At 38.5% G+C, this 21,306-nt stretch overlaps 1 protein-coding gene across 5 annotated transcripts in view; it reads right to left on the bottom strand.

Annotated features, from left to right (window-relative positions):
- SPIDR (scaffold protein involved in DNA repair) overlaps positions 1 to 21,306 on the bottom strand; it is a 562,488-nt gene that overhangs the window by 288,874 nt on the left and 252,308 nt on the right. For 4 of the 5 annotated variants that reach the window (XM_032421906.1, XM_032421904.1, XM_032421905.1 and 1 more), the window contains one exon: positions 1,175 to 1,388. In XM_032421906.1, the coding sequence (XP_032277797.1) occupies positions 1,175 to 1,388 (214 nt within the window). Of the gene's footprint in view, positions 1 to 1,174; positions 1,389 to 2,426; positions 2,485 to 21,306 lie in introns of those variants that run through there. The other variant, XM_032421907.1, reaches the window with a different exon arrangement.

The raw sequence follows: 21,306 nt of genomic DNA, 5'->3' as shown, positions 1-21,306 counted from the left end.
GGGAGGGAGAGGGAGGAAATGAGAGGGGGAGGGGGTGACCCCAGGAATGCACTGCATTCTATTTCTTGGACTGGATAGAAATTACATAGTCAGGGCACCTGTGTGGTTCAGTTAGTTAAGCAGCTGCCTTCGGCTCAGGTCATGATCCCAGGGTCCTGAGATCTAGTGCCACATCAGGCTCCCTGCTCAGTGGGGAGTCTGCTTCTCCCTCTCCCTCTGCCCCTCCCCCCTGCTCATGCACACATGCTGTATCTCTCTCCCAAGCTCTCTCTCAAATAAATAAATAAAATCTTTAAAAAAAAAAAAAGAAATTACATAGTCACTTTGTGATTATTTGTAGAAATGTATTCTTATAATTTATGTATGATCCTGTATGTATCTTATACTCTTCAATAAAAGATACATTAAAAAACAAAACAAAACAAAATAAATGATATCCGCAGCCTGTTAGTGGAAGAATTTAAGTAAAGACTGAGAATCACTCACTATGGACACTGAAAAAAAGATCCTTGTGGGAGGGATGTTTAACTTTTAAGACCTGTAAGTCAACTTCAAAACTAAGAATTTAGCAGATGAATGAAACTTCTAAAAATTTGCCAATAAAATTAATAGATAGCTCTTAAAACAAGGCTGCTCAAAGGTTCCCTCAAAAATAGTAAGATTTTCTTCTTTTTGTAGTAAAAATAACAACCTATAGAGAAGCAAACATGTGTCCTTAAAAATAATTTGATTCATTAATGACCATTTATGCTTCTAAAGATCAAACCCTCCTATGTCTTAATATATGCTTTTCATCCCTCCCAAAGTGATTAGCAAAGAAATATTAATGTGCATTATCATATTGTCACATAATGCCTCTTAACTAAAACTGTATTTCTAAGAAAGACAAAAACAATAACAGCCAGATTTTATAAGACACCACTTAGACAGGAATCTTGATATGGTTGTTTCTACCTCGCCCCTCTGTCCTCAAATTATCAAAAATTTCCTGCCAAAAGTACAGACAAGCATTCAAATACAGGTCAGTGCTTCTGTTACATAAAATCTATGTCAAATTCTGGCTTCCTTCTCCTGGCATTTCTCCATAATAAGGTGACAAAAATGTTCATCATAAAAACATCTTTTGAGACAAACTCACAGTTAGTGACTGCTGGAATCAGTTCTTTGCACTCACCAGGGAGGGTAGATATGGATGATGTCTTGGGGATGTCCCCTGAGGTGGCGAGCAGTCTCCTTGGTGAACAGAACCTTCAGGCCAGTCCTAGGGCCCTCACCTTGAGAAGGGTTGTTGGCCTGCAGCCCTGCTAAATGCTCACACATGGCAACTTGGATGGTGCATTCCTCATGCAGCTCTAGAATTTTCACAATTAATACACCCGATTTTCTACCTAGAAGGTGAAAAAAAAAAAAAAAGCAAAATGAAGTATAACAGACATATGGTCCAACTGTGAATAAAATGTCATGAAAAAAAAGAACTAATTAAGATTGCTTTATTCACCTCGAGAAAATGGTTTGTATACTTTGTAACGTGTAGACCCTAACACACTCACTGTAACATCTTTTTAATCAGAATAACTTACCTGTTGCATTTTAAGCAACATAAAAAAGTCTTCCATCATAAAGAAACAGTCTTGCATACACAGAAGACTCAGAACCATCATTTCACAGAGCATGTTTTTACACCAAAACCTTAACTCTTTTGATAACCACAACAAAGGGAGTAAGATTACTTATTGATTCTTCTTTCTTATATGCTCCCTCTACCTCATTAACTGCTTTGATTTTCTACTTCGGAAATGATACAGGAGACCGGCTGGTTGCAAATGTTCTAAAGATCATAAAGATTAAAGGTAAGAATTTCTGAGGAATGCTGAATGTTAGGGCTCGAGATTTATATAGATGGAATTTAATCTAAATTTAAATACTGGCTCTCTGATTAATTAAGTTCGGTCAGGATAGATAGCATTTCAACATTTGTTTTCTCATGTGTAAAATGGGGATCATGCCACCTGCCTCAAAGAACATTTTTAAGAATTAAATGAGAGAACTGAAGTTGACAGTGTGCGTAACCTAAAACCCATGTGTGTCCCAGAAACTGTTACAACACCAGGAGACCTAAATAAGGATGCATACCTCAGTACTGTTTATAAGAGCAGAAAACTGGACCCACCACAAATCAATAGGAGGAAGGGTAAACCATGCTGTGTACATACAACAGAACACCATGAAGTTAGCAATAGTGGACCTGGTCTATATGTATTAGCATGGAGAGATCTCAAAAACAAGAGGGTATAAACAAGATAATGTAGAGTATGATACCCATAATGTTATTTTTTTTAAGCACAGAAAACAATAAAGTATTGTTGAGGATACATATGTAACACAAGTATATAAATACGACTAGCAGGATACATAGAAACACATACCTAAGGAGAGAGAAAGGAGCATGACTCAGGATTTCACACTTATCTGCCATACTGTTTCTATTATAAAAATATGTGAATCAAAAAGACAAAAGATTAAAATGTGTTATTAATCCCAGGTGGTAAGTATACTTATGTTTTTCTATTACTTTGTTTTTTAATTTAAAAAAATAAATGAAATGAAATAACAAAAGCTAAGTGTCTAGCATAGTACCCTGCTAATAATGATAATAGACACTGACTGATATGAGTTTTCTTTAGTGAATAATAAAAATTAATATTAAAATAGCACCAACATTCTAGTTATATAATTTAATTTCATTTCCATTTCTTTCTCCCCTTCTTCTTCATTTTCCACTCACCCCTAATTTTCCATTCCTTCCTTTCTCTAAGTGCCAACAGCATGTGTTCACATATTAAGCAAGGCCACACCACTGAGCACTGTCTTGAACTACTGTTTCCTAAGGTATGTACCTATCTTGCTACTATTTCTTAAGGTAAGGAAGGAAACAGAATGGGGGAAGGATATGAACAAGCACAATGTCAGGCTGGCGGTACTAGTCACTACGGGGGAGGGAAGTAGAGGATTGAAAACAAGTATTACAGAAAGGCACTAACTAGGAAGTAAGCACTGAGTCTTCTTCTGCCATAATAGTTGTTACTTTAATAAAAAGTGGCTCACCCTCAGCTGATGAATAGGAAAAGAAGTCAGGTCGCTCTGGTACATACACCACTTTTCCCTTGTAGGGCAGCCAGAGCAATGGGTGGAGAATTAGGGTCTTTAGCAGCAAAGGGAAATGCCCTAGGTTTAAATGCAGTAGCTACAGGAGCATTTGTGGACAATATAAGAATTTTTATTTTTTTTATTTCTTTAAAGATTTTTTTCTTTATTTGACAGAGAGAGACACAGTGAGAGGGAACACAAGCAGGGGGAGTGGGGGAGGGAGAAGCAGTCTTCCCACGGAGCAGGGAGCCCGATACGGGGCTCGATCCCAGGACCCTGGGGTCATGACCTGAGCCGAAGGCAGAAGCTTAACGACTGAGCCACCCAGGTGTCCCTATTTTAAGAATTTTTAAAACTTGTACCTGTAGTCAGACCCCATCCCTAAAACTGTGCAGTAGGCATGGAACCTCTCCCATCAACCAATGACAGCAGCTGTTGTTCAGAACTCCAGCGCCCATGAAATCAGATGGTCTGGCAGAGCACATCCTCTCGGCTCTGTGTGGCTAAGTGTCTGCCTTGGCAGCCTCCAGACACACTCAGTGGTCTGCCTGAGCTGCACAAGTTCTCTCCTTGGGTACTAATTATCATCTTATGCAGCTCTGACTAAAAGTGAAATAGGTTTTCAGCAGTCTGCCCAATCCTACAGTTCCCATAGACCTTTGACAGATTGTATGAAGGTAAGACATTGTAGAAACATAGTTATTATAGCAGAAATACCTATATATCTAAGATGAATCATACTGCTACTAACTACACTCTTTGAAGATTTTTATGATAAATCCTGGCAATATTTCTAAAACTATGGTTTCTGCTGAAGATAAATAGCACTAAATAACTTGTAAAATAAACATGCTTCATGGTATTAACTATCACCACAGCCCAGGCACTGCAGCACAGAGTAAACATTCTTTTTTTTTTTTTTTTATAGATTTTATTTATTTATTTGATGGTGGAGGGCATGAGCATGAGCACGGGGAGGAGGCAGAGGGAGAGGGAGAAGCAGACTCCCCGCCGAGCAGGGAGCCTGACGCAGGGCTCGATCCCACGACGCTGAGACCATATATGAGCTGAAGGCAGACACTTAGCCAACTGAGCCACCCAGACATCCCCAGAATAAACATACTTAGTGGTACTATCACCACAGCCCTTGTGTACTGTGGCAAAGAATCAGCACACTGTATGGTATTTCAATAAGCACACTCTATGATGCACTGCTGTGTAGAAAAAACATGCTTTATGGTAGTATCACTAGAACTCTGGTGTACTGCAGTGTAGAATAACTATCTATCTTAACACAGATCTATCTATCTATCTATCATCTATGGTATCGACTATCATCCTTGTGTACTGCAGCATAGAATAAACACACTGTATGGTACTGACTATCACCAAAGTCCTGGTACACTGCAGCATGCCTGGTGACTTAAATGGACTTGGTGAAGAATGCTGAGCAGTGCCATCTAGGCTGTACCACGGGGCTAGAACAGCACAATGTTCTCCACGAAGCACTCTAAAGTCTCTCATAGAAAATGTCCTCCAACACAGCCTTAGGGAGAAACCAGTGGCCTGCCTTCCCTAAAGAAATCAAGGCAGCGTAATTTCCACTTTGTGTGAGGGATAAAAGAGTAAAAAGCAACCTAAGACAAACTGTGTATCTGAGGCAAGCTTTCAATCTGGGGATAAGAGATACTGGTTTTACAAACAAAGATTAATTAAATGGGTGGTACGTAAAAGGCATTTCTGTGCCAGCAAGGCAACATTTTGCATAAATGATGTTAAGACTCAGTCAAAATATCACTTTGACCAGCAAGGGATTACTGAATCCCAGCCAGAAGCAACTATTCCTTCCCTTTTGAAATCCTCAAATACCTTACTTATACTTATCTTCTTTTTAACAGTGTCCTCATCTTTAAATGGAGACAGTATTAGCCATTCTCAAGAACACTGCAAACATCAAGAGATGTAACACAAAAAGCCCATAGTGCAGGGCCTGGTCCATCACACATGTAATAGCAGCAGCCATTGTCACCATGGTCACTATCAATGTTATTAACTTTCCAAGGCATTTTCAAATCTATTATCATATTTGACCTACAATAACCCTATGAAATAGATAAGGAAGATATTAATCTCCCTTTTTGGCAGATAAGAAAACTAAAAAAGTTACTTGCTCACATGACTTTCTTAAGATCAGAGAGAATTACTGGCAGGTCTAATCCTAGAAATTGAGTGTCCTTACAAGTCACGGACCAAAATGTCTCTCAGGTAAATGCTGGTTAAAGATAGGAAATTGTGAGTGATGCTTTTTTCCTACTTTATTATGTTAAAATATAAGACTTGTTTAAAATGTAAAGAAAGCATATCCATTTGAGAAATGGAGGCTCTCACTATGGCTGGACATGGTCAGAGTGTCAACACTGATTATCGCACTATAAAAGAAGAGGATAACTTTGTCACAGTACTAAATACTGATGAGTAAGTGCCACAAAGATCAAATGGAGAGCATAAATAGTAATATATAACACCAAAGACTTTAAATGATTAAGAAAGAGGAATAAAAGGATTCATATAGAAAGTATACTACAGGATATAGTAATTTCTATCCATATATATGAATAGCAGATAAAACAGTTCTTAGTTAAAAATGGAAAATATTTAACTTAAAGGCTAACATTTGCCAAATGAATGTGTGAATGATTTATTTTATTAGCTAACTGCTCTTAAAAAAATCTGGTCTTAAATGACTAAGAGGTCACAAAAGAATCAAGTAAATGATAGAAGAACAAAATGTATCTGAGACTCCTGGGTTAAATGACTTCTTTGAAATATACAGGTACTTGAAATATACAGGTAGCCAGGGTCCATTTACATGCAAAGTCAACTCCTAAATAGGTTATGTTGATGAATTAATATATAATGATAACTTCATGAATATTTATATTAGAAATACTATACAAGAAATTAATGAAAATTGTACAAGAAAGTACCAAGTGAAACTAGTTAGTATGTGGGGATATTGAGATGTTGAGATATTGAAGTGATCTTCCTCTAGAGGACAGAAACATCTCTAAGTTTTTCTAAGAGAAATACTTTTCATAATATATTTGTTGTACTCGAAGTTACTCCACTTAACTAACCAAACATTGGCTACATAATAATATGGAATTTCGCCCTATATTATTACTCTCTCTTTATCTTCATAGATATCCCATTAGACTAATCTACACAGCATCTTGCTTTAAAGTATATGGCCTACTATTCTCTGAAACTGGTGCTTTTTCTCTTCTTCAGGTCAAAACATCAAAAGTGCCCACCATTCCTTTTTCCCTCAGTCCTCACCCATCATGTACTTGCACACACAGATGGACCGACAGACAGACAGACACACACACACAGGTTGGGGTGACAGCACAGCAAGCCTTGGGGATGGACATCAGGGGATTTTAAAGTCCACCTGTTTCCAGCACAGGTAGGACCTCTTTCCTTAACAGATACTTGACACGGTTACCACCAGCTGTGATTATTACAATTATCCTTGTTGTACTCACTCTGGATTACCATGGTATAATCAGTTCACATTTTATTCTTTTTAAAGGTATTTTATAGCTTCCCCCCACCCAACCCCCAAAATGATACATGCTTCTAGGACCAAAATGGTCTTATGTGGGTGCTTCTGTTAGTTACTTGTAAAATTTTAAATAATACCTTTAAATAACTATGTCCTATTCTATTAATTTCTGCTATATATATAGATACCAAAAACTTTAAATGATTAAGAAAGATGAATAAAAGGATTCATATAGAAAGTATACCATAGAGATCTAGTAATTTCTATCCATACATATGAATAGTAGATAAAACAGTTCTTAGTAAAAATGGAAATCCCAGCCTTGTAAAATGAAGAAGGAATACATTCGAATGAGAATATCCCTATCCTCAAGTTCAAATGATTGGCTATAGTACTTCTTATGTTCAGTTAAGCCCTCCAAATGCCAAAAGAAACAGGATGGTATTCTGGTGACTTCAATATCCCCACTAGAAGTCTCAGCTTTCCCCAAAAGTTCAATCCACCCCTTCAGAGAAGAGTCCATTCCTATTCTGGCTAGGACTAAATGGAGTCTGCCTAAACCTGGGTGGCAGGGGATAGGAGATCAGATGACAATGGTCAAGCAGAGAGAGACAAGGTCTTATACCATTGTGTAGACTTGGCTTATTTCCTATGAGTGTGATGGGAAGCCAATGAGGAAGGCACATAATCTGCTTTGCCGAGAACAGACCGAGGATAGAAAGGAAGAAATAGGGAGACCAGTTAGGAGGCTACTGTGGCAACCTAGGAAAGATAACAGTAGCTTGTACCTGGGAAGTGGGGACAGAGTTGGTGAGAAGTGGTTGGAAACTAGATATATTTTGAACATAGAGCCAAAAGAACTTGTTGATGGACCGTAAATGGGAAATGAGAGAAAAGAGTCAAGAATGACTCCAATGTTTTGGCCTGAGAAAGTAGAAGTACAGAGTTAATGTTTACTGAGACAGAGAAGATTTCTAGATGACTAGCTTTCTTTGTGTGTTTGTGTGTCGGGGGAGGGGGTGGCCTTGACAGGGGAGAATACTGGTAATGAAGACATCAGTTTTGGATATATTAAGATTGAGGCCTCTTAGTTAATACAATAGCCTGGCCTTAACTGACCTTTCCAGTCTAGCACCTGGCCATTCTAATCTATTGTACATAAGGCCCACTACAGTACTCTTTTTAAGTATAAATTTAATAATAGCCACCCCTGTGCTTGAACCCTTCAATGGCTATCTACTGGATAAAATCCAAACTACTTTCCATTGTATAGAAAGGCCTTTGTTACTGGTTATTTCTTGCTGCTCTAATCTCAAATTCCCCAGCTCTACTCAAGTATTTTTAATTATTTCTTTAAGAAGGTGAAAACTAGACCATACTTTTAAGAAAGAGTTTCATCATCATCTCCCTGGTGAACTCCCTGAACACAACTTTCTTTTTCCATCCAGCTGAGTTTATTGCTCTCCTTTATGTCATCACTGCACCTCTTACTTACCAACATTTTCACACATAAAATGAATACTTTTGTCTACTAAACCATAAACTCAGTGCTGAATCTGGATCAGTACCAATAAATATGTATGAACTAAATGATGTAAAGATGTAAATACAAATTGATGTAAAGAACTTTGGCGACTATTTTACTAGCCTTAATTTCACTGCTAACCAAGATGATTTTAACTTACTTCCCCTTCCCTAAACTGGATGTGATATGCATCCAGAGAATGTAAATTAACTGTGATTCAAGTGATGCTCCAAGAAGAAAAATAAACAACACATTCCAAATCAAATCCAAATGATGTTTTATCTATTCACTCTTTGTATCTTATCACTGTTTTTTTTCATTAACATGCACTGAAATCTGAATTGTATTTGTTTGTACATAATAATACTATCTTTTATTTTGAGAGGTTACAACTATGCCTAATTTTACCAATGATTCCCAAACACCTAGCAATATTACGCTCCTGTGACTATTCAATGTGTGAGACTCTTATTAATTGCAATATTGCGTTATTGTTTGTTAAAACTAGTTTCTGAGTAAATTTTGTAAGCTGCCATCAGATTCATTTCGTAATTTCATGATAAAATTCAGAAAGCTCCAAGCAGTAGGTCTAGATTATAATACCTAAAAACTATATTCTGAGGAAATTAGTATCTTTATCCTGTAAACAGCATAATTTTGTTTAAAATTTATGTTCTCCCATAAAATTTTAAGTCATCTGGCAATGATGAACAGACACATTTGTTAACCACAAGTGCTTACTGAACTATAAACAATTGTGCTTTCACTTCTTAATTCCACATTTTTTTTGCCTTTTCACCCAGTTTAAAATATTCTTCTCTAAAAGCCACAATAATCCTAAGCATGAAACAGAAATCTGAAACCCAACTCTTAAAAAAAAAAAAAAGACTAGACAATACTGACCAGGCGATTGGAATGTTCATTACAGTCTGTAGTAATGAGAACAATCAGAATTTAGCAAAGCACACCAGCCACCTGGGATCACAGTGTCACAGTGCTACCACCAGGAATGTCACTGTGACTTGTTCTGCAGAGGTAGCTTGTACTGTTTTGGGAAAGGGTGAAGAGGTAATAGAAGGTCCAATTTTTTAAGAAATCCAAGTAAGAAAAAACTATACAAAGGTTCCAGGGAGACAGATTCCTAAGCAAAGTTTATACAAAACTGGACAAGAAGGGGTACACTCTGGATTGAATTTGTGTCCCCCACAAATTCATATGTTGAAGTCCTAATTCTCAGTGTGGCTGTATTTGGAGATAGAACATCCAATAAAGTAATTAAAGTTGAATGAGGCCATAAGGTGGGGCTCAGATCTGATAGGATTAGTGTCCTTATAAGAAGAAACACCAGAAATCTCCCTCTCTCTCTACCAAGCATAGAGAAAAGACCACAAGAGCACACCACCAGAGAGCTGCTGCTTACAAACAAGGAAGAGCAGAGCTCTTACTAGAAATCTATGACCATGGTGGAACCCTGATCTGCTGTTTAAGCCACACAGGTATTTTGTTATGGCAGCTCAAGCTAGGTACTGACGTAACAAATACCTAAAAATGTGGAAGTAGCTTTAGAGCTGGGTAACAGGTAGAGGCTGGAGGAGTTCTGAGGTACATTCTAGAAATATGTATGTTACGGGTAATTCTGGTGAAATATCAAACAGAAATGAGGAGGAGATTATTAGAAACTGGAGGAAAGGAGATTGCTATGAACTGAATGTTTTGTATCCCATCAAAATTCATATGTTGAGGTCCTAATCCCTAATGGTGTTATTTAGAGGTGGGGCTTTCAGAAATAATGAAGTCCTGAGGATGGAGCTCTTATGAATGGGACTGGTCTCTTACAATGAGACAGAAAAGAAATGATCTCTCTCTTTGCCATGATACAGCAAGAAGGTGGCCATCTACAAACCAGAAAGCTGGCTTTCACCAGGAACCAAATCTACTGGCACCTTGAACTTGGACTTCCCAGAATCCAGAACTGTGAGAATTAAATACCTGTTGTTTAAGTTACTCAGTCTATGGTATTTTCTTATAGCAGCCCAAACTGATTAAGACAACAATTTTTGTTATAAAGTAGCAAAGAACTCAGCTGAATTGTGTTCCAGTGTTGTTGCTTTTTTAAAGATTTTATTTATTTATTTGTCAGAGAGAGGGAGAGAGCATAAGCAGGGGGAGCAGCAGACAGAGGGAGAGGGAGAAGCAGACTCCCCGCTGAGCAAGGAGCCCAATGTGGGGCTCCATCCCAGGACCAGAGGATCATGACCTGAGCCGAAGGCAGACGCTTAACCGACTGAGCCACCCAGGCGCCCCTGTTCTAGTGTTCTGTGAAAGACAGAACTTGTGAGCCACGAGATTGGACATTCAGCAGAGATTTCTAACTAAAATGTAAAATGTATAGCCTGCATCCTCCTGATTTCTTAAGAGTAAAATTCGAGAGGCGAGAGATGAATTGAAGAAGGAATTGTTAAGCAAAAAAGGAAGCAGCACTTCAAGACTTGGAAAATTCTCAACCTGTCCATATTGAAAAAAATGAGAAAGCATGTTGGAAGAGAACACCAAGGGTGTGACTAGACAATCACTTGATAAAGAGATTGTGGGATGTAGGAGCAAAAACACTGCCATTTGAACTGAAGGAGACATACACCAGAAGGAATGAAGGAAGGCTGTCAGACTTCTTACATTCTGCAGGACAGGACAATAGGGCTATTCTTTTGTGAATGTGCATGATCCTTCAAAAAAGGATGAGGAGATCATCAGGGCTGCCACTCACCGCAGGGCTGATTATTTCCCCTGGTTTCCAAAGTATGGGTCTACCTTTTTGGTTTAGGTGGGCCAAAATGTCCCCTCCTTGCCTCAGTGGTGAGGTCTTTGCAGAAAGCCCTAAGGGTGCAAGGCCCCACAGAGCCATGGGGATAATCCTGGCATCCCAGTAGACCTGGAGGGCAGAGCACTGAACCAAAGGGAATTCTCCCTGAGCCTTAAAATCTAATGGAATTTTCCATGGTAGTTTTTGAACTTACTTGAGACTTATCACCCATTTCTTCCTTCCCATTTCTTCCTTTTGAAATGGAAATGTCTATCCTATACCTGTCCCAGCATTATATTTGGAAGCACATAAACTTGTCTGGTTTCACAGGCTCATAGCTGTTGAGGAATTATGCCACTGGATGAATGGTACTTCGACTCCCACTCACCTCTGATTTAGATGATATTTAGATGAGACTTTGGACATTAGACTTTAAGTTGATACTGGAATGACTTAAGACTTTCAGGGCCGTTGGGATGAAATGAATGTATTTTGCATGTGAGAAGGGCATGAATTTTGGGAGGCCTTGGGCAAAATGCTTTGGACTGAATGTTTGTGTCCCCCCAAATTCATATGTGAAGTCCTAATCCTAACCTCCCATGTAGCTATATTTAGAGATGGTGCTTCTAAGGAAGGAATTAAGGTTAAGTGAGGTCATAAGGATGGGGGCACAGATTCATTAGGATTAGTGTCCTTATAAGAAGATGCACCAGCAGTCTGTCTTTCCTCTTGTGCACAAAGAGGTCATGTGAGCACACAGCTAGATGCAGCTGTCTATAAGCCAGGAAGAAAGCTCTCACTGGGACTGGATCATGGTGGTTGACACCTTGATCTCAGAATTCCAGCCTCTAAAACTGTGAGAAATAAATGTCTGTTGTTTAAGACCCCTGATCTGTGGCACTTTGTTATGGCAACCTGGGCTGACTGAGACAGGGGCCATTACAGGTTAACCTTTCCAAGGAGTGAAGTGTATAGGACCACTGAATGTGCATACTGCCCCTTCCACTCTGAGTACTCACAAAGCAAGGTCCTCTTTATTAAAAAACTTCCTCACTTAAAACACCTTATTTCCTAACACTGTAGGTAATATTTTTGGCCCATAAAATAGGTTTTAAGTGGTGTCCAAAAATCACACTGAAAACAACTTTTAAGCTAAAGAGAAAGTATAGAAATAGATATCTAAATATCCCTTCTTTAAATGTAACATCAACTGAAAAATAAATCTGTTGAGAAAAATTTCAGGAATCATTAAATAGCAACTAATTGTGGATGATTAGAAGAATGCTCTAGAGTTTAGAGGCTCACACCCACCATCCTCTAAACAATACTGAAGAAGCCCAGAACTGCATGTGCATCTGTACAGAACAGCACACCCTCTACATGTGGTAACACTATAAATCTGTGTAGCAAAAAGAGCTGAAAATACACTTACTGATGCACTCACTAACAGAGTCCAGGGTGCCACTACTTCCATGTTATTCTTGATACTTATTCCATATCAACCCTCAACCCACTCCCCCTCAGTAACAACTATTAATACAAAAAATAATGGAATGAATGGTTAACACTTTTATCTCTGAACATTTAATGAGATAAATTACCAGCTGCTGTTCTCTATTTTTAATAAAGGATATTCTAATGAACAACTTCTAATTCATTAGTTAAGTCACTTTATATTAGGTCAAAATGGGCAAAACCTACAATTAACCAGAGCAGTGCACGTCCTAACGAGTACAGCAAATTCACAACTACTAAACAAAAGTATTTTAGTCTTGGGTGCTGTCTCTTTTCAACAACATTATAACAAACACTAACAGGGGAGAGGGGAGGAAAGGAGAAGGGAAATTAGCTTAAGGATTAAAATGAGATGATGTCATGAAAATGCCTCTTTCAAAAAGCATGCAGGGAGAGACCAGAGAGTTCCAATCACGGAAAAAGTGCAAGGGATGTAAAACACGTACAGGGACTCCTTAGTGAAAAATGCTCAGAGTGCGTTTACATGGAAACACCACACAAGACAAGGTAAAACAGCAAGACAGAATTTTAAAAATAGAAAGAACCCAACGTTTAACAATTTCAACTCTTATCAGTAAAGAAAGTGAGGCACAGATCACATGACCCACATAGGCTTTTGGCTCTGGCAGAGCTGGGACCAAAACCAGTATCTCCCTACTAGGACCATGTTTGCACTCAGATGTCATGTAATGTTTTTAAACTCACCACTGACATCTATTTATTTATTTCATAAACACTTCTTGAGGTACCAGGCACTGGAATTGCTAGGTAAGCCCTATATATTTTTGCAGCACTCTGCTCAGTTATTATTTACTTATACTTTGTATAATTACAGTATAACAAGATACTGGCAGTAAAATTACAGACAAAGTGAGAAAAGTATATTAGGCCCAGTAGCCAAACGTATCATGAAGGACATAGCTGACCCACGAAGGAAGTATTTAGTGTTGTGCACATGTGTGTGGTAGCACAGAAAGGGGGCAGTGGGAAATGAGACTACACCAGGTAGGCTGGGCCAAGAATGTGACCAAGAATGCCACACAAGACAGCTTAAAGGTGGTGAACACTTATTCCAACGACAAGAAAGAGTCAAAAGAAATTTTAAAGCAGAAGCGTGAAATTATCAGATTTGCCTTTTAGGATGATGACCCTGATAGGCTGAAAATGAGGAAAGGTCAGTGGCAGGGAGACCAGATGGAAACTGACACAATCATCCAGGCATGAGGGACTCTGAGCCTTAACTAGTAGCAGATGGGATAAATGAAGAGATCTAACTTAAGAGACAGTTCTGAGGCTGAATCACCAGAATCTAGGGGTGAGATGGATTGAAAAAAATGTACAAGAAAGTCCAACTGAAAACTGCTCAATCAATAGACCAGGGAAGGCAAGTGCTGGGGCATACTGGGTCTGTGGAACCTGCAGAATTCTTAGGTGTTGGTGGGGCTGGGGCTGGGCCAAGAAAGGCAGCAGGACACAGAATTACCAAGCTTCCTGGCAGTCCTTGGGGAGGCAGCATAGAGATCCTCGATTACCCATCAAGGGCATATAGGACAGGAAGAGGGCTAGGACAGAAGTCTGAGGAACATCTGCTGAAGCTGCACACAAAAGAGGAGCCAGCAAAGAACCAACAAGGAAAATGAAAAAGAACCAACAAGGAAAATGAACATGAGAAGAGGCAAACCAGGAAGGAGCACTATCCTTAAAGCAAGGGTGACCAGCTGTGTTGAGTGCTGCAGAAAGATAGCAATTAATGGAAATGAAGCATCACACTGGGATGAAAAGGGGTGTGAAAGCAGGCCTCCTGGCCACTCATTTAAATCACTATCACAATACAAGAACACAGCTTCTAATTTTTTTACAACTTTACAAGGCATTTTACTAATCCAAGAACTTGTTTTTTCTGTGTGCAGGCTGAAAAGGTTCCCATTTGTTAAGAGGAAAATTTACAAGTGCATCTGTTCAGAAATATAGGTGGGACTGTGTGATGAGCTGAAGCCCATTCTTAGATCACTTTCTTTTAGTACGATTCACACTGGTGACCAAACAGTGCTACCTGGCACTCTTCCTCGGCAATCTCTGCTGAAAGATAGGCACAGACAAGTCTGGGCTTGTCCTCTCAAGCCATCTACTCCAGGCAACAGGTCCCAAGTGCAAAACCTATAACCCCTTTGAAAATAAAAATGAGCTGAAGAAATCTGGAAAACTAGATTGGTGGAAAGGTTAAGACGACAAACATAAGATTTCACAGCATGGACAAATGCCAGTGTGATACTGAACTAGGCTAGAGAGTAAAAAAGACAATCGGTTCAAGAAAGCCAAAAAAAAAAAAAAAAGCTGCCCTGCCAGTATCAATACTTTCCTAATGGTTGAAATCAGGGTTTTTAAGATGTAGATAATGTTCATCATTGACAAGGTCCCAACTGAACACTGCGAATGAATTTTTATTTATTGAACCACATATGGAATGCAACAGGAAACATGTTTTACCTACTACATAATTCATTCAGAATGGGCTAACTGTGCAGTCTTATTTTTGGATCATTTACAACAGAAATAAAGATTCTTTTAAACCTCAGGCCTATGAGAAAACAATCTTAAAACTGTAAACTACTATTCTTCTTTTCATATAAAAAGAAATGGAGACAGCATAAATTAAGTAAATCTACAGGGAAACCGAAAGCATCACTGAATTCTGCTGTGTCACCAAACCACATTTTATAGATTTTTTACATAGAAAAATTCATAAGAAATAACTTATTTTTAAGAATTGAAGGTAAAGGGGCGCCTGGGTGGCTCAGTCGTTAAGCGTCTGCCTTCGGCTCAGGTCATGATCCCAGGGTCCTGGGATTGTGCCCCATGTCGGGCTCCCTGCTCAGCAGGGAGTCTGCTTCTCCCTCTCCCACTCCCCCTGCTTATGTTCCCTCTCTCGCTGTCTCTCTCTCTCTCTGTCAAAAAAATAAATGAAATCTTAAAAAAAAAAAATGAAGGTAAAAATGGATGTGGCAGAAGCAGCTAAAGTGTGACAGGTACACTAGCCAGAGAGCTGAGTTTGGTATTAAGCATTCCTTCCTCTATTTCTCAGATCCCATCATTTATTTTTAATAAAGTTATGAAATAAATTATGAAAGTCCTCTGTTAACTTACACTTAAAAGGATCATTGGAAATTGTAGTTATTTAGGACATGAAATCACAGCTCTAACAGTGGACAAACTAATATCACAGTTTGTTTCCTGACTTGACTACCTCAGCCTAGAGTATTCATGTGAATTCTTCTTGCAGATGATGGCAAAGAACCATATTAAATACCATGGCTACAGTAAAATGTGGGTAGAAAAGAGACAAAATAAAGCTTAGACATGTAATTGGCTTTCTGGTTTTATTGGTTAGAGGGAAGCTGGAGATAATCCAGAGACAGCTCTCTTGACCCCAAAGGAAAGGGGAAGTTAAGAAAAGGAACTACAGCAAACCCTCTCCAGCCAAACTGTAGTTGACCCACACTGAGTAGGTCATAGCAGTGTCCCTTCAATTGAAACTAGGGTGGTAAATAAGGTAGATCAGGGAGTTTAAGAAAAGAATTTAAATGACTTTTTAAAGACTCTGGACTATAAAACCAACAACCCTTCTTCAATCCATGTCATTCTCATTCTGTAAATCTAAATAAACACACACTGTTTTATAAACTTGTCCTATTATGCCCAAAATCCCCTATGTCCCTACAGAAACAAAATATTTAAAAGGCATAAAGTATTGCCCCAAATTGGACAAATTAAATGAACAGGTCACCACAGCTCTCTTTCCTAATTTTAAAAACACCGCTACAGGAGACTTAGATGAAATCATATGTATTTACTAACAATTATTTTTCATCTAAATAAAGGGCTCTTAATTTGCCAATCAACTTGCTTTGGTAGGAATAATCAGCCTAACATTTTCTACCCCAAATTATTCTTTAATTATGAGAAAATATTGCAGCAAAGATAAGTCTTTTAGACACACAGATATCTACACAGGATTCTTGACTCTTCTTCCTGCTCACACCACTGTTTCTGTATAGAAAATGCTGGCCCTGACATTCCTTCTTCCTCTCTTGACCACTCAAGCAGTGAGTCTGAAAAATGACCCCATTTTCAGGGGCTTCCCAGCCTCAGAGGGGTCCCTTGAAAGCAATGAGAAAGAGGCAGGGGCCATATTTCTAGCTGCCTGTTCCCAACAGGGCCAAAGGGACCCTACTTCAGGTCCTGCAGCCACTACTCCTGAGCTTGGCCAGAGGGACTCTGGGGGCAGTGGGTGCCCTCAGGGCCAGTGTTCTTCCATTCTCAGCCTTCCTTTGCATCAGGAGCACGGAAATGTCTGTGTAAGGTTTGTGCAGGTAACAAGGAGAGCCCCAGGAGGAGTGCCTAATGGGAACTTGTAGTGTCAGAGATTACAAAACAAAGCCTCTGAGCTTGTTCACAGCTGATCACGCTCAAGGACAAACAACACCTTATACTCTGAGTTTCGAAAACCTGCCTCACTGGAAAAACCAGGCTCATTATTGAGCTATTCACCTCCTGATACAATGGTACACATTTTAGTAGTTCATAAGTAAAATCCAAGGTGCTATTTGCTACCTCACATTTTTCTCCCTTCTTCTTTAATTATAAAAGCAATATATTTGATTTTGATAAATTTCTTCTTTTATAAAAGAAATTCTGTCCCAACACCTTTTGCTTTATTTTTATTTTTTTAGATTTTATTTATTTATTTATTTGAGCGAGAGAGAGACAGAGAGAGAGAGCACAAGCAGGGGCAGCAGCAGAGGGAGAGGTAGAAGTAGGCAGGGAGCTTGACACGGGGCTTGATCCCAGGGCCCTGAGATCATAACCTGAGTCGAAGGCAGACGCTTAACCGACTGAGCCACCCAGGCACTCCTCAACACCTTTTCTAATGATAACCTTTGTTTGCTGGTTTTCTACAATTTTATAATATTTACTAATACTTCCAAACTGTTATACAATGTGAAGAAAGCCTAAAAGCATTAGAGTTGCTCCAGAGCACTATCCTGAGTATTTATTATAGTTGATCATCAGCACAAGGAATAGTATATGGATTCCTTCTATTTCTCTTGAAATTGTATAAATAAAATATTCTTCAAGGAGTAATTCACTGTAGTCACTCTCTCTACAATTCCTAAGGACTAATACACTTTATTTCTTCTGGTCTTGTTTCTTTTGTCTGATTTTCCAAAAAGCACTTCAATAAGTAAAATTTTACAGACATTATTAAAACATCTTCAAGTGCAAAATACTGTTTTGTTTCCTTCTAAAGAATAAAGCTTTACTATTTTAAATAAGAAAGCAAGAAATAATTAATTATAATGCTATAACAGGGTCAGACAGCTATGTCAGTGGTGGCAGGATATATGTTGCTTAATAAAAGCTTGAATAAATGAATAAAAGAAATAAGAGTAATAAGAGTAATGGTGGTTATAGTGGTACTTACTTTATATGTACATGTTAAGCTGCATGTCTACATTTTCTGGTCTTATTTCTTTGTGTTATGTTTCAACACAAAATATAATTGAAGAAAAGGAAATATTCACATGGTAAAAAGGCATTTAAACAAAAATTCTGTTGCATCCCGAATTTTCCAAAGGTTTAAATTGTACTTTTATATTTCGTTGCCTGAATATAATATATACTAAGTAAATTGCCTCTTATTGGGCTTCAATAATAACCTTAAGAAATCTTCCAATTATAATGATTTTGCACAAAAGGAAAAACACTTAAAATATGGGCTATTCAGGGGGCCTTCTCACGGAGCCTGCTTCTCCCTCTCCCATTCCCCCTGCTTGTTTTCCCTCTCTCGCTGTGTCTCTCTCTGTCAAATAAATAAACAAAATCTTTTTTAAAAAAAATATGGGCTATTCAGGCCAACAGGTACATGAAAAGATGTACAACATCACTAATTACTAGGGAAATGAAAATCAAAACCACAGTGAGATATCACCTCACACCTGTTCGAATGGCTAGCATTAAAAAGAAAAACAGTAACAAATGCTGGCAAGGATGTGGAGAAAAGGAAACCTTTGTACACTGTTGGTGGGGATGTAAATTGATATAACCACTGTGGAAAACAGTATGGAAGTTCCCCCCCCAAAATTAAAAATAGAGGGGCACCTGGGTGGCTCAGTTGGTTAAGCGTCTGTCTTCGGCTCAGGTCGTGATCTCGGGGTCCTGGGATCGAGCCACGCTTCGGGCTCCCTGCTCAACAGGGAGTCTGCTTCTCCCTTTCCCTCTGCCTCTGCCCTGACTCATTCTCTCTCCAATAAATAAATAAAGTCTTTAAAAAAAATTAAAAATAGAAATACCATATGATCCAGCAATTCTACTTCTGGGCATTTATTCAAAGAAAGTGAAAACACTAACTTGAAAAGATATCTGCACTCCCATGTTCACAGCAGAACTTTTTACAATAGCAGAGATATGGAAAATACCTAAGAGTCCATCAATAGATGAATGGATGAAAAAAATGTGGTATGTGTATATGTATATATATATATATATATATACATATACACATGCATAGATACACACACAATAGAATATATATATATAAAATAATGGAACACTAATGGAATACTATTCAGCTATAAGAAGGAAATATCCTGCCATTTGTGACAACATGGATGGACCCTGAGGGCATTATGCTAAATGAAATAAGTCAAAGAAAGAAAAATATTGTATGATCTCATTAATATGTGAAATCTAAAAAAAATAAAAACAAAACAAAAAACAAAAAATACCCAAATTCACAGCGAGAGATCAGATTTGTGGTTACCAGAGGTGGAAGCGAGTGAGCACACACGTGTGCACACATGCATGTGCATGCATATGCATGTGTGTGTGTGTGTGTGTGTGTGTGTGTGTGTGAGGGGAATTGGATGAAGATTATCAAAAGGTATAAACTTCCAGTTATAAGATATATAAGTACTAGGGATGTAACCTACAAAAGTGACTACAGCTAATGCTAAAACAGTAAATCCTAATAGTTCTCATCATAAGAAAAAAATATTGTTTTTCATTTTTATTTATTTTTTTAAAGATTTTATTTCTTTATTTGACAGAGAGAGACACAGTGAGAGAGGGAACACAAGCAGGGGGAGTGGGAGAGGGAGAAGCAGGTTTCCCGGCTGAGCAGGGAGCCTGATTCGGGTCTCGATCCCAGGACCCTGGGATCTGACCTGAGCCTAAGGCAGACGCTTAACGACTCAGCCACCCAGGCGCCCCTCCTTTATTTTTTTTATATCTATATAAGATGATAGATGTTAACTGAACTTATTGTAGAGTAATTTTATGATATTTGTATGGCAAATATTTATGCTGTATACCTTAAACTTATACATTGCTTTTCTCAATGAAACTGGGGAAAAAATAGAAACAGGAAAAAACTGGGCTCTTCAAAATCTCAGTTAAACAAAATATAATTTTTCTGGCAAAAATTACTAAAGAACAAAACCTCTAATGTTTCATAAGTAGTTAGCCATCTTCCTTTGATAATCTGTCCTAGAACATAGAGGCTGTAGGTACCCATTATAAATCTGAAGCTGTATTCCATGGCCTGTCTAGTGTGTAGTGCCCACTCTCACTCCCTCACAAATCCTTTACTATGCCAACCTGCACCTATATTCTTTCTTTGCTTATCATCTACCCACTGAAATAGAAGTTCTATATGTGCAATGACCAGATCTTGCTTATTCATGGTGCACAGTGTCTGGTACACAGTAGTCCCTCAATAAGCACTTGTTCAATTAATAAATAAACAATTACCTGTCTAGCTCCTTATTTGTGACCCTCTCCTGCAAACATCCATTTCCACCACGAGATTCTAAGCACCAGTAAAGCAGGAGTATGGGAAAAGAACATGGATTTCAGATAACTAAAACCAAAACAGAAATATAGGCACAGGGGCACCTGGGTGGCTCATCTGTCGGTTAAGCATCTGCCTTCAGCTCAGGTTATGATCCCAGGGTCCTAGGATCGAACCCTGCATGGGGCTCCCTATTCTGCGGGAAGCCTGCTTCTCCTTCTCCCTCTGCCTTCCACTCCCCCTGCTTGTGCTTTCTCTGTCAAATAAATAAATAAAATCTTAAAAGAAAAAAAAAAAGAAAGAAACGAAATACAGGCATAAAAAATTTTCCTCTGCATAAATGATGTACATGACAATTTTATAGAAAAAGACACTAAATATTATTTAGTTGTTTACCTTCTACAATACAACTTAAAGGAGAATCAATGTTTTCAATTAGCTAATTGAAGCGACCTTAAACATCCAAAAAAGCTCCGCAAAACAAAAAACCCCACCCCACATTGTTTGTTTAACAATAGGCAGTGACAAACAGGATTTAAAAGAGTAGTGGTCCTGTCTCCCATTCCCAAATCAGCTTTCTTCATTTAACAAACAATTTTTGATTCTATGGACTAACAATAGAACATTCTGGGTACTTTTATAATCTGGAAGGCATAGTGCAGTTCTGAAGGGTTCTGGAGATGATTGGTGACATGAAGAAGTGTGTAGGCACTGCCTCACTCAGTGCTTGGCAGGAAGGAGCATTCAGTGGGAGCCATCACTTATATTATCTGCATCAATCTGAACTCCAGTCTCACCTATTTGCATCATCTCTGAAAAACTTTCAAGTCTGGTATCCAGAAATCCAGGAAGAAATAACAAATGGCAATTTTCCCCCTAAATTCAGAGACTGTTCTCTGGAG

Source organism: Phoca vitulina, unplaced genomic scaffold, assembly GCF_004348235.1.
Source record: "Phoca vitulina isolate PV1807 unplaced genomic scaffold, GSC_HSeal_1.0 scaffold25, whole genome shotgun sequence".
Taxonomy (NCBI): Eukaryota; Metazoa; Chordata; class Mammalia; order Carnivora; family Phocidae; genus Phoca; species Phoca vitulina.
Note: the sequence above shows the minus strand (reverse complement) of the source record. Positions and strands in the feature narration are given on the sequence as shown.